Here is a 15,157-nt window from a genome sequence, read left to right as displayed (position 1 = left end):
CCAGATGAGCATCATCCTCATCCGCGATGAGTCGTCAAACTTCTATGCCGGTAACTGCCCGGCGAACTTCAAATCTCACAGTTAAAGACGAGCAGATTTGCCAGGGAGACACGCGTCAATCTGGCACAACTTCCATCTGCAATAGATTAAACTCTTACATATCCAGAATCAACCCCAACATACACAATGTATGTTCCGCATGTAATGTGTCTCCACATGAAACCAACCATCTTTTCAATTGCAATCTAAAATCAACGCCTCTAACATCCATATCTCGCTGGTGCAAAACTGTCGAAACTGCAAGTTTCTTTGGGCTTCCGTTAGAGGATATCGATAACAATTTGTGAGTGACCGCACCTATTGAAAAGAAAAAGAAGATGTAACGGGCTTTGATCCACACGTTTGTAAAGCGAGTCGCTTGATCTTGCTCCTCATGGTGCATTAAGCGCTGCCGTTGGAATTTCACTGCTTGCCTTCAAAACAATTATATTGTAGTGCGCTTTCCATGGTGTCGTGTTTTCACACTAGCTCACCAAACGGTTGTTCTATGCTAGCTAGATCATATTTCGGCGCAAGCACCCGGAAGTAATCCGCTTGAACGGCAAGCAAGTCATTCCCTGAAGAAGCTTTCCCCACTTGCGTGGCTATCGATTTCACATTTCTGAATCATTATCTCTTTCTGAGTTTTCTATTTAATCCAAGCTTCTATTCCCATAACTATATAAATCTCTACCTCTGTCCATTCACTTTCACTATATTTTTATTCAAACTTGAGTTCCTTTGTTCACTATTCCGATTTGTCAATATTTAAAAGCTTTAATAATTGAAATATTAAAAAAATTTTCAAAACTTTATTCTTACAGGCATAACCATCTCAGGCGCCATCACATTAGCCATTCAACAAGTCAACGCAGGCAAACTGAGAGAGTTCGGTCACTCGCTGGACTTTATTGTAGCAGAAACGTACGGGGATGAGGTGTCCAGTATAAGACAAACAGCTTCGCTGTGGACAAAACAAGTAGCCGGTTATATTGGACCACAAGAGACTTGTGTGCATGAGGGACGCATGGCGGCTGCTTTTAATTTGCCTATGATTTCTTATGTAAATTGAATTAACAAAAAATAATGTTTTATAAATTCGTTGAAACTTTATTTACAATTTTAGTATTGTACACATCGTGACACATCCAATAAACAGGATTTTCCCACATTTGCGCGTACACGCCCACCAGATACACAAATTTCCAAGTCGGTAGTTTCCCTGCTTTTAGCATTTAATTGGACGCAGGTTCGTGAAAGTTTTTAAGTTTTTCAGGTCTATGTTCTAATGGGGTTTTTTTCATCGCTTTACTTCGTAGGTATCTTTTTTGTTTTTGGACAATCCGCATAGTCCCTACCATCCGATTGCAGAGACAATACAAAATATTCTTCACAACGCGGGCGTTAAAGTACGTGACGTTCACACATGGAACACAATTTATCATCACGGTTTTATGAAAAATCCTTTTGATGAACTTGTGGAGCTCACATATAAGAATACACGCAGTAAGTGGACACAATTCATTTATAATTGCAGTAAGAGTAAACTGAGAAGCTCAGACCTTTTTACTAGTTAAGATTTAGTAAGAAGTTTAGTAGGAGGTTACATCTCTTATAATTAAATTTATTTATTTATTATCTAAATTTGTCAATTAAATTTATTTATTTTTATTTATATATTAATTTTTTTTTTGACTATTTAAATGTATTTACTTTTTAAATTTCTTTATTTTTTTATTATTTAAATTTATTTATTTTTTTATTATTTAAATTTATTTATTATTTATATTCCATTTCGTAAAATTCAAAAAAAGATAAAGTTCGCCTAAAACTATGCACCGCCAACTCCCCTGTCTTACCCTTCTTGAAAACAGCGGGGTTGCCAGAAATTTTTGACGTATCGACTATGTAGATTGGCAACCAAAATCGGCTTAACACTTTCGAACCTGTTGGTACACCGTATGTACCACTAAATGTGTATATTGGACTAAATCCTCAAAATCACACTCAACCTGAATAAAAAATGTACCAAAGCAGGCTTTTTAGTTTGTCTAAAGGTACATATAAAAACGAAATCATTTTCTCCCATGATTCAATCAGAAGAGGTTTGCTCGACAGACGAATTTTTTGACAATTGCAGCCATTTTGCTCCCAAATCGAATTGACATCCGTTAACAGTGTTGTTTCTTTGCAATTTTTCGAAAAATATTAGTAGTAGAAATAGGAAGCAATCAGTTTACAAATCCCCGATAAGTACTGAAGTGCATAATTCCTTAGAACATTTATTTTAATTTTATGATGAATTTATTAACTATGCCATGATCTATTAGTGTGGCTGAACATAGGTAATTTTCTGAAAAGTACGGACATCAAGGAATCGTGCACTTTCGTAAACCTATGAACAGACGAAGCCTAAACCACTTCAAAATTCATCGTTCAACGTCAAAAACTCGACTAGTAAATCGATTTACGTAAAAATGTAATTAGTAAATATCGGAGATGCCATAACGAAATGTACTCATTGAGCATGTTAACTTATTCATTCCGTACGTTCGGAAAATTCGTCACCATTTAAGAATTTGGGGAATCGGTTTATATTTGGAATATTATGTAGTATATACTTATTTGATATATTCGGACTTCGTGAGGTAGTATGAAACGAACGTGTTCCGAATATTCTAAATTAACGGAAGACTTCCATGAATACTCAACGTAAAGGAGCTTTCCGAAATTTCAGAGTAAAGAGGTGAATACTCCCTGTATAGCAGGACCGCATAAAAGCTGAACTCTTCTGTCAAAGTCAAGACCGGAATATAAAGTTCTAAGACAATAAGCCATTTTCTTTTACATTTTTTTTTGGCAGACCATGTCGGCTGCCTTTTAAATATAGTCCTATCTCAAAACATTTTTCAAAAACTTCCCATTTCATGATTTGTCACAAAAACGCCCTATTTTAGAATTAGATTGAAGAACGCCTCAGAATGATTTTCATTAACTCCCCCTTATGTTAAAATGCATTGAACTTATGCTCATATAGGGAGTTTTTGAAACAAATTGTGATAGTGTATTTTTGAATAAAATTCTAAACCAACATAGCTCTTTATAAATTCATGAAATATTTAGTAGAAAATTAATTATTTCCTCCAAAACCTGTTGCCATTTACAAATTTTTTATCACTACTAATATACTACTAAAGGTACTTTTGTACTACAATTTTCGCTAAAGGGGATTGAATTATTACCCGTTTTCCTTACTTCGTAAAAGCAACCCGTCCAGATTTTTCAATTTGGGAGTGTCAAAGTTCTGCCGTCATTGAAAAACAAACCTCTAGTAATTGAATCATGATTTTCTCCTATGTAGTACGCTCAGTTTTGAGTTAAATAGTGAAAGATTCGGACACGTGTTTGGTTTTTGAATAATAATCTTCAAAAAAAAGTTGTAACTGTCAAACAAATTATTTTTATGGAAGATATTTATTTTATTTACAAGCTTTAGCATATTTAGTGAAACATTTACATGGATTTGCTTGAGTTTGTGGAGTGAGCTGGTACTTATATGTACCAGTAGTATTTTATACTGGTACATATACGTATGTACCAAAAGTGCCTCTCTTCAAAAAAAAAGTATTCTCTAGTCTTTCTTTTATAAAGAAATACCATCTCGAAAAAACTCAGCTCAGACAAAATTACCGAGCTGCTGATTGATGAAATACTTGATTCAGATGATGATGATACAGGCACTGATTTTTTAAACGGAAATGATGATAATTATTTGCCAAAATTGGGTTCGCACGGCGAAGAAACTGGTTCTCCTTCATCGTCCAATAGTGAGCTATCAGATTTTGAAAGCATTATAGCACCAAACGAATTTGTGGGATCCAATTTAGCAACTTTAGGTTATAGTCATCTCTTTGAGAAAATTCAATACCTATACATATTATAAGTGATTACCGTGGACGTAATATAAGTCCGAAGCTGTGCATGTATATCGCACAATGTAAAAGTAATGAGTTTCAAACCGCAAAAAAAAAGTTCAAATATAGTAAAGACTGATACAAATTATGCTGGGCTCTATGTTCGTTATGTCTTATAACAAGCTTCCGACTTTAAAACATTATTGGTCAAAACATCCAATAAGTAATGCTATTATCGTGACCGTTATAAATTTTTTGCATCAAAATTATATTTTGCATTTTCTCAGAAACCAACTGATTGCAGTAAAACTTATTACATCGGCGATGTTGTGGAGTATTTGAAAAGTACATTTCAAAAATACCGGCAGGATAAGGTTAGGCAGAGAAGAGATGAATCAATGGCAAAGTTTAAAGGAACATCATCCTTAAAACAATATATGCCACTCAAATCAGTAAAACGTGGAATAAAAATGTGGCTGCGATGTGACTCTGAGACGGGATACATATATGATTTCAATATATACAACGGAAGAGAATAAAATCAATACGATGGAACTTTAGGCGAACGTGTGGTTAAAGCTTTAGTTAGTACAATTAAAGAAAAATAGAAAAAATTGACCACCAACAAACGAAAAATGGGAAAGAAATGAGTCCTAGTTCAGGGTCAGCACATCTGATCATTAATATCAGGTATTAAAGGTATTAAAGGCAGCCGTACGCGGATCCCAATCACCAAGCCGTTTATGTCAACGAAAAAAGGGAGCTGGGCAACGTATTCTTGCATTTAGCAATTCCTATTGAGACTCGAAGACGTTGCGCAAAGTGTGCGCAGGGCAAAACACAAACCAGAAGAAAACAAATTTCACAGCAATGTAATATATCACTTTGCAAGATGTGCTTCGCAAAATATCATACTCAAAAAGAAATTAGATTCATACATAATTTTCGAAATTTAAGAATTGTGTGTTTACTTTTTAAACATTTTTTTCTTGGAAGTAATATACTTTTTTGTAAAACTTTTACTTTTTTCAATAAATGATTATCCATCAATATGAAAATTGTTTATTATTATTGTACATTGAGAACTGCTGGTACAAATGTTGCACCACACAATAGTACTGGTGGTACAATGTTGTACCATCATTGAATTTATTAGCAAAGTTAACATATTTTATGGAAATAAATAAAAGTTCATGATTGGTATTTACAGATTTTCTAAAATAAATAAAATAAAAAATAAATGTAAGGCGCGATAACCTCCGAAGAGATCTAAGGCCGAGCTTCTCTTCCAATTTGCGTCGTGCTCCTCTTGATTTTCCCTACAAATTGGCCGGACGGGACCTACATGTTTTATGCAGACTCCGAACGGCATCTGCAAAGCAGATGAGTTTTCACTGAGAGCTTTTCATGGCAGAAATACACCCGGAGTGCTTGCCAAACACTGCCGAGGGGCGACCCCGCTTAGAAAAATTTTCTTCTAATGGAAAAATCTTATTTCTAAAATTTTGATGTTGCTTTGCCCGGGAGTTGAACCCAGGGCATACGGTGTGATAGGCGGAGCACGCTACCCATCACACCACGGTGGCCGCCAAATATATAGACATCTAAAATATATAAACAAAATAAAATGAAACAAAAAACAGAACAAAACAAGGCAAAAAAATAAAATTTAATTAAGTTAAATTAAATTAAATTAAATTTAATTTAATTTAATTTAATAGAATAAAATTAAATTAAATTAAATAAAACAAAAAATAAAATAAAAACAAAATCAAATAAAACAAAGAGTACAAAATAAATAAAACTAAGTAAAAGAAAAAAATGTATTAAAATAAAATAAACGCCATCTAAATAAAACAAAGCAAATCAATAAATCAAAAAAAAAAAAATTAAGTTAAAAAAATAGAATAAAGTAAAAAAAAAATATATTTAAATAAAATTAAGCAAAAGAAAAAAATATTGAAATGAAATAGATGAAATCACAATAAAACCAAATAAATCAAAATAAAATAAACTTATATAAAATAAAATAAATTGAAAGAAAACAAAATTGAATGTAGAATAAACTAAAATAAAGTCCAAAAGAAGTTTAAATAAAATAAAATAAAATAAATTAAAATAATAAAATTAAGTAAATGAAAAAAAAATAAACGAAATTAAAATGAAAACATTGTGGCAACCGTGCATGTGCCCCGCTAACGTATGATACGTATCCAAGTGTAAAGCTGCAGTTACCCACGAACGCACGTACAAAAAACGTGTCAGCTGACACGACCTATCTTATGAATGTGCAATGTAAACGAAAACCCACCGACGTGCAACGCACGTACGAACGTAACCCGGAACGTAGAAATCAAAACAATTTTGATTTTTTCCGTAAGAACGTGTCAGCTGATCGCTCTCTCACTAGACACAGTTGCCTTGTAAACTTTTGCGTCCTAATTTTTGACCGTTTGCAGTTTTTATGCAAAAACACCTAATTAAAGTTTGAAAAATTGTGAAAATAATTCGAAATAATTATGTAAAAGTGCAGATTATAAATATGTAATCTATTTATTTATACTTATTTCATATTAATTCCAGCCTTTTACAACATCAAAAATTAAAATAGAACAAGTAAGGAAGGTTAAGTTCGGGTGTAACCGAAAATTACATACTCAGTTGAGAGCTATGGTGACAACATAAGGGAAAATAACCATGTAGGAAAACGAAACGAGGGAAACCCTGGAATGTGTTTGTATGACATGTGTATCAAATGAAAGGCATTAAAGAGTATTTTGTGAGGGAGTGGACCATAGTTCTATAGGTGGACGCCATTTAGGGATATCGCCATAAAGGTGGATCAGGGTTGACTCTAGAATTTGTTTGTACGATATAGGTATCAAATGAAAGGTGTTAATGAGAATTTTAAAAGGGAGTAATCCTTAGTTCCATAGGTGGACGCCGTTTCGAGATATCTTCATAAAGGTGGACCAGGGGTGACCCTAGAATTTGTTGTACAATATGGGTATCAAACGAAAGGTGTTAATGAGTATTTTAAAAGGGAGTGGGCCTTAGTTCTATAGGTGGACGCCGTCTCGAAATATCGCCATAAAGGTGGACCAGGGGTGACTCTAGAATGTGTTTGTTCGATATGGGTATCAAATTTAAGGTATTAATGAGGGGTTTAAAAGTGAGTGGTGGTAGTTGTTACCTTTTCGAGATATTGCCATTAAGGTGGACCAGGGGTGACTCTAGAATACGTTTGTATAATATGGGTATCAAACGAAAGGTGTTAATTAGTATTTTAAAAGGGAGTGGGCATTAGTTCTATAGGTGGACGCCTTTTCGAGGTGTCGCAATAAAGGTGGACCAGGGGTGACTCTAGACTTTGTTTGTACGATATGGGTATCAAATGAAAGGTGTTAATGAGTATTGTTAAAAGGGAGTGGGCCCTCGTTTTATAGGTGGTCGCCTTTTCCAGATATCGCCATAAAGGTGGACCAGGGGTGACTCTAGAATATGTTTGTACGATATGGGTATCAAATGAAAGGTGTTAATGACTATTTTAAAAGGGCGTGGGGCTTAGTTCTATAGGTGGACGCTTTTTCGAGATATCGCCATAAAGGTGGACCAGGGGTGACTCTAGAACGTGTTTGTACGATATTGGTATCAAATTAAAGGTATTAATGAGAGCTTTAAAAGGGAGTGGTGGTAGTTGTATATGTGAAAGCGTTTTCCAGATTACGACCAAAATGTGGACCAGGGTGACCCAGAACATCATCTGTTGGATACCGCTAATTTATTTATATATGTAATACCTGCCAAGATTTCAAGGGTTCTTTATTTCGCCCTGCAGAACTTTTTCATTTTCTTCTACTTAATCTGGTAGGTGTCACAACCATTTTACAAAGTTTTTTCTAAAGTTATATTTCGCGTCAATAAACCAATCCAATTACCATGTTTCATCCCTCTTTTCGTATTTGGTATAGAATTATGGCATTTTTTTCATTTTTCGTAATTTTCGATATCGAAAAAGTGGGCGTGGTTACGGTCCGATTTCATTAATTTTAAATAGCGATCTGAGATGAGTGCCCAGGAACCTACGTACCAAATTTCATCAAGAAACCTCAAAATTTACTCAAGTTATCGTGTTAACGGCCATGCGGAAGGACAGACGGATGACTGTGTATAAAAACTGGGCGTGGCTTCATCCGATTTCGCCCATTTTCACGGAAAACAGTTAACGTCATAATATCTATACCCCTACCAAATTTCACAAGGATTGGTAAATTTTTGTTCGACTTATGGCATTAAAAGTATCCTAGACAAAAGGGCGGAGCCACGCCCATTTTGAAATTTTCTTTTATTTTTGTATTTTGTTGCACCATATCATTATTGGAGTTGAATGTTGACATAATTTACTTATATACTGTAAAGATATTAAATTTTTTGTTAAAATTTTACTTTAAAAAAAATTTTTTTTTAAAAGTGGGCGTGGTCCTTCTCCGATTTTGCAAATTTTTTTAAGCGTACATATAGTAATAGGAGTAACGTTCCTGCCAAATTTCATCATGATATCTTCAACGACTGCCAAATTACAGCTTGCAAAAGTTTTAAATTACCTTCTTTTAAAAGTGGGCGGTGCCGCGCCCATTGTCCAAAATTTTACTAGTTTTCTATTCTGTGTCATAAGGTCAACTCATCTACCAAGTTTCATCGTTTTAGCTTTCTTTGGTAATTAATTATCGCACTTTTTCGGTTTTTCGAAATTTTCGATATCGAAAAAGTGGGCGTGGTTATGGTCCGATTTCGTTCATTTTAAATAGCGATCTGAGATGAGTGCTCAGAAACCTACACACCAAATTTCATCAATTTACCTCAAAATTTACTCAAGTTATCGTGTTAACGGACGGACGGACATGGCTCAATCAAATTTTTTTTCGATCCTGATTATTTTGATATATGGAAGTCTATATCTATCTCGATTCCTTTATACCTGTACAACCAACCGTTATCCAATCAAACTTAATATACTCTGTGAGCTCTGCTCAACTGAGTATAAAAAGTTGATGTTTCCATAAGCATTCATTCAAACAGCTCAAAGGCAACATTTTTTTCGTTGCCACTACGGGCATAAATTTCGCTCAAATGTGTGAACGTACGGCATACGTATACGTTACACACGTCCGTGGGTAAAGGGCCCATTACTGATACTTAGCATATACTTGACTTGACTTGACGTAAACTTGGCAACTTAGCCACGATTATACTCCACTTAGCGCATCCAATCTGGCATCATTATCAGTAAATGTCAATTTGTATGACAAAATGTCAAAATGAAATGGAAACAAACAAATGGCATCTCAAACTGTAAACGTTACTTAGAACTTACATAGAAAATCAAAATTCAAAAGACTTCTAAGTCAAGTTAAGTGTTGCTAAATTTTGAGTAATCAGTAACATACAATGTTCATTTAACAGAACTGTAAGTGACAGTTCTCAAGTCAAATCAAGTCTATGCTAAGTATCAGTAATGGGCCCTTTACAAGTCTGTTGAATTTTGATTTTCTATGTAAGTTCTAAGTGACGTTTACATTTTGAGATGCCATTTGTTTGTTTACATTTCATTTTGACATTTTGTCATACAAATTGACATTTATTATACTCAGTTGAGCAGAGCTCACAGAGTATATTAACTTTGATTGGATAACGGTTGGTTGTACAGGTATAAAGGAATCGAGATAGATATAGACTTCCTTATATCAAAATCATCAGTATCGAAAAAAAATTTTATTAAGCCATGTCCGTCCGTCCGTCCGTCTCTCCGTTAACACGATAACTTGAGTAAATTTTGATATATCTTGACGAAATTTGGTATGTAGATTCCTGGGCGCTCATATCAGATCGCTATTTAAAATGAACGATATCGGACTATAACCACGCGCTCTTTTTCGATATCGAAAATTTCGAAAAATTGCGATAATTCGTTACCAAAGAGGGATAGAGTGATGAAACTTGGTAGGTGCGTTGAACTTATGATGCAGAATAGAAAATAAGTAAAATTTTGGACAATGGGCGTGGCACCGCCCACTTTTAAAAGAAGGTAATTTAGAAGTTTTGCAAGCTGTAATTTGGCAGTCGTTGAAGATATCATGATGAAATTTGGCAGGAACGTTACTCCTATTAATATATGTATGCTTAAAAAAAATTTGCAAAATCGGAGAACGACCACGCCCACTTTTAAAAAAATTGTTTTTAAAGTGAAATTTTTACAAAAAATGTAAATCTTTACAGTATATAAGTAAATTATATCAACATTCAACTCCAGTAATGATATGGTGCAACAAAATACAAAAATAAAAGAAAATTTCAAAATGGGCGTGGCTCCGCCCTTTTTCATTTGATTTGTCTAGGATACATTTAATGCCATAAGTCGAACAAAAATTTACCAATCCTTGTGGAATTTGGTAGCGGCTTAGATTCTAGGACGGCGACTGTTTTCTGTGAAAAAGGGAGAAATCGGTTGAAGCCAAGCCCAGTTTTTATACACAATCGACCGTCTGTCCTTCCGCTCGGCCATTAACACGATAACTTGAGCAAAAATCGATATATCTTTACTAAACTCAGTTCACATAATTACCTGAACTCACTTTCTATTGGTATAAAAAATGGCCGAAATCTGACTATGACCACGCCCACTTTTTCGATATCGAAAATTACGAAAAATGAAAAAAGTGCCATAATTCTATACCAAATACGAAAAAAGGGTTGAAACATGGTAATTGGATTGGTTTATTGACGCAAAATATAACTTTAGAAAAAAACTTTGTAAAATAGGTGTGACACCTACCATATTAAGTAAAAGAAAATGAAAAAGTTCTGCAGGGCGAAATCAAAAGCCCTTGGAATCATGGCAGGATTACTGTTCGTGGTATTACATATATAAATAAATTAGCGGTACCCGACAGATGATGTTCTGGGTCACCCTGGTCCACATTTTGGTCGATATCTCGAAAACGCCTTCACATATACAACTACCACCACTCCCTTTTAAAATTCTTATTAATACCTTTAATTTGACACCCATATTGTACAAACACATTATAGAATCACCCACTCACATGGTCCACCTTTATGGCGATATATCGAAAAAGCGTCCACCTATAGAACTAAGGCCCACTCCCTTTTAAAATACTCATTATCACCTTTCGTTTGATACTCATAATGTATAAACGCATTCTAGAGTCAACCCTGGTCCACCTTTATAACGATATCCCGAAAAGGCGTCCACCTATAGAATTAAGGCACACTCCCTTTTAAAATACTCGTTAACACCTTTCATTTGATACCCATATCGTAAAAAAATTCTAAAGTCACCCCTGGTCCACCTTTATGGCGATATCTGGAAAAGGCGTCCACCTATAGAACTAAGGCCCACTCCCTTTTAAAATACTCATTAACACCTTTCGTTTGATACCCATATTGTACAAACGCATTCTAGAGTCATCCCTGGTCCACCTTTATGGCGATATCTCGAAAAGGTGTCCACCCATAGAACTAAGGCCCACCCTCTTGTAAAATACTCATTAACACCTTTCATTTAATACCCATATCGTACAAATTAATTCTAGAGTCACCCCTGGTCCACCTTTATAACCATATCCCGAAAAGGCGTCCACCTATAGAACTAAGGCCTACTCCCTTTTAAAATACTCATTAACACCTTTCATTTGATACCCATATCGTACAAACAAATTCTAGAGTCAGCCCTGGTCCACCTTTATGGCAATATCTCGAAAAGGCGTCAACCCATAGAACTAAGGCCCACTACCTTTTAAAACACTCATTAACACCTTTCGTTTGATACCCTTATTGTACAAACGCATTCTAGAGTCACCCCTGGTCCACCTTTATAACGATATACCGAAAAGCCGTCCACCTATAGAACTAAGGCCCACTCCGTTTTAAAATACTCATTAACACCTTGCATTTGATACCCATATCGTACAACCAAATTCTAGAGTCAGTCCTGGTCCACCTTTATGGCGATATCTCGAAAAGGTGTCCACCTATAGAACTATGGCCCACTCCCTCTTAAAATACTCTTTAATACCTGACATTTGATACGCATGTCATACAAACACATTCCAGGGTTACCCGAGGTTCATTTTCCTACATGGTGATTTTCCCTTATTTTGTCTCCATAGCTCTCAACTGAGTATGTAATGTTCGATTACACCCGAACTTAGCCTTCCTTACTTGTTTTTATTTTATTTTTAATTTTTACACTCATAAATTAATTGTAGTACTCAAAATTAACTTTGTTTAAAAAGCACCACTTTTTGTAGCAAATATTTCACAATAAAATGACAGCTGGAAAACAGCTGATTATGAGCCTCCTGCGATTTACAACCAGATTGACTGAATTTTTATATGTGTGCGTGTCGCGTATTTGACGCTTGCCCCGCGACTATCAAATAAAAAGCCATCAATCAACATTTGCATTGAGAAACCGTAGAGTTCGGTCGTGAATATGACGTCATCGGATGATGACTTTTTTTTTTACTTGCAACTACAGCAGTTTTATTAAATAATAAAAAAATGTATAAAAATTTTATTAAATAATAATAAAAGCTTTACATTCCATAAAGCTGGTAAAAATTTTAATATGAATTGCTGTTCTTCCGCGCACTTGTTCATTTTGAATGTCGACACAAACTAAATACAACACTGCTGTTTTGTCAATCACACCTCACGACTATCAAATAAGCTAGCGTCAAATGAAAAAATCAAAAATTTTTGATTTTCGTCAACGTGTAGCCGACAACAAATACGTGTGTCACGAAGCCATCCGACTGCACTAACACACACAAAATTCAGTCAATCTGGTTGTAAATCGCAGGAGGCTCTAAGTTGCCGAGTTTACGCCAAGTCAAGTCTATGCTAACAGCTGAATTCAGTAAGCAGTCTCTAGTCACTGTTAGAGACTATTTGGGGTGAAAATCACTTTTGAGACAATTTGCCATTCTGTAAGCTGTCTCGCGTCTCCAGCCTCACAAAAGCAATCACTAATTTGTGAGCTGGGCCGGGGCAGATCACAAACGTGAAAATTTCAGAAAAAATATGAAAATTATTTGCGAAAAACGCTTTAAATATATTTTTTTAATCCTCAAATTAAAATAAGCATAGAAAAAATTAAAAAAACAAAAAATACTTAAAAAAAACATCTAACTCTGCGTGGCGCCGCTAAGATTAGAACCTACACACTTTGGGATTTTCTATAAAAATTATGAACGGTTTCTCAGCAAGCTCAGTCACAATACCATATGACGTCGTGTTAACAAAATGCAATACTTATATTATTTGTTCAATGTATGAGTAAATTGTAATTTTGGTGAATTTCGTTGATATGATGAATTGTTTTTGTGACTTTCGTTTACTGAATACCGAAATCATCTCAAGTCACAAAAATTGTCTCTAAACGAAAATCTCAAATTTAGAGACTTGAGATGAGACTAACAGGTGAATTCAATAAGCCGTCTCTAGTCACTATTAGGGACTATTTGGGGTGAAAATCACTTTTGAGACAATTTGCCATTCTGTAAGCTGTCTCGCGTCTCCAGCCTCACAAAAGCAATCACTAATTTGTGAGCTGGGCCGGGGCAGATCACAAACGTGAAACTTTCAGAAAAAGTATGAAAATTATTTGCGAAAAACGCTTTAAATATATTTTTTTTATTCCTCAAATTAAAATAAGCATAGAAAAAATTAAAAAACAGGAAATACTTAACAAACATCGAACTCTAATGTGGCGCCGCTGAGATTCGAACCGACACACTTTGGGATTTTCTATAAAAATTGTGAACGGCGTTTTAGCAAACTCAGCCACAATACCACCTATCGTTATGTTGACAAAATGCATTGCTATATTATTTGTTCAATGTATGAGTAAATTGTCATTTTGGTGAATTTCGTTGATATGGTGAATTGTTTTTGTGACTTTCGTTTACTGAATACCGAAATCATCTCAAGTCACAAAGATTGTCTCTAAAGGAAAATCTCAACTTTACGGCTGAATTCTGTAATTCAGTCTCATCTCAAGTCTCTAAATTTGAGATTTTCCTTTAGAGACAATTTTTATGACTTGAGATGATTTCGGTATTCAGTAAACGAAAGTCACAAAAACAATTCACCATATCAACGAAATTCACCAAAATGACAATTTACTCATACATTGATCAAATAATATACCATTGCATTTTGTCAACGTAACGTAGTGTGGTATAGTGGCTAAGCTCGCGAAGACGCCGTTCACAATTTTTATAGAAAATCCTAAAGATTGTAGGTTCGAATCTCAGCGGCGCCACTATTAAATTCGAAGTTTTTTTTAAGTATTTTCTGTTTTTTTATTTTTTCTATGCTTATTTTAATTTGAGGAATAAAAAAAATATGTTTAAAGCGTTTTTCGCAAATAATTTTCATACTTTTTCTGAAATTTTCACGTTTGTGATCTGCCCCGGCCCAGCTCACAAATTAGTGATTGCTTTTGTGAGGCTGGAGACACGAGACAGCTTACAGAATGGCAAATTGTCTCAAAAGTGATTTTCACCCCAAAAAGTCTCTAATAGTGACTAGAGACGGCTTACTGAATAAAGTTATTAGAGACTTGAGATGAGACTGAATTACAGAATTCAGCCGTAAATTACAGAATTCAGCCGTAAGTATCAGTAATGGACTCTTATAACAGCTTGGTCATTGAAAATTATCCAATAAAGCAACTCAGTCAAAATGTGTGAAAATATTTCATAGCTCTTGATTTGCATTTGACACAAATAGAAGCTATTAAAGTGGCGAAGCCGTTACGCGTAATTATGCAGTGTGCGAAGGTGCGGTTGTGAAATCGCTTAAAATCTGCAAAAAAATTTTTTAGCTAAAACAGAATTTTTACTTTTAAAAGGCTTTTCGTTTTTTTCTTCAATAATAAATTTTTTGTTAATTTTTTCGCATAAGTTTCGATTTACTCGGAAAATTGTTTTTTGTCGATTTTGCTTGAAAAAGTTGACTGAATTTTGCTAGGAAAATTTGATTAGTTTATTCATGTTTATGTTATCATATATTGAAATTTTTTTTTTCAAGTTAATTTTTTTATATGTAATCATCCGCTAGCTATAAAAAACAAATTGAAGAATGTTCAGGCATTTCTTGTCCGGAGTACGTAACAA

At 34.6% G+C, this 15,157-nt stretch overlaps 1 protein-coding gene across 1 annotated transcript in view; it reads left to right on the top strand.

Annotated features, from left to right (window-relative positions):
* LOC137253328 (speract receptor) overlaps nt 1–15,157 on the top strand; it is a 209,819-nt gene that overhangs the window by 144,487 nt on the left and 50,175 nt on the right. Inside the window, exons 4-6 of the mRNA XM_067790059.1 lie at nt 864–1,102; nt 1,166–1,288; nt 1,359–1,545. Of these exons, the coding sequence (XP_067646160.1) occupies nt 864–1,102; nt 1,166–1,288; nt 1,359–1,545 (549 nt within the window). The remainder of the gene's footprint in view (nt 1–863; nt 1,103–1,165; nt 1,289–1,358; nt 1,546–15,157) is intronic.

Source organism: Eurosta solidaginis, chromosome 5, assembly GCF_040869045.1.
Source record: "Eurosta solidaginis isolate ZX-2024a chromosome 5, ASM4086904v1, whole genome shotgun sequence".
Taxonomy (NCBI): domain Eukaryota; kingdom Metazoa; phylum Arthropoda; class Insecta; order Diptera; family Tephritidae; genus Eurosta; species Eurosta solidaginis.
The sequence above is the reverse complement of the archived record's forward strand: the minus strand, read 5'-3'. Positions and strand labels throughout refer to the sequence as shown.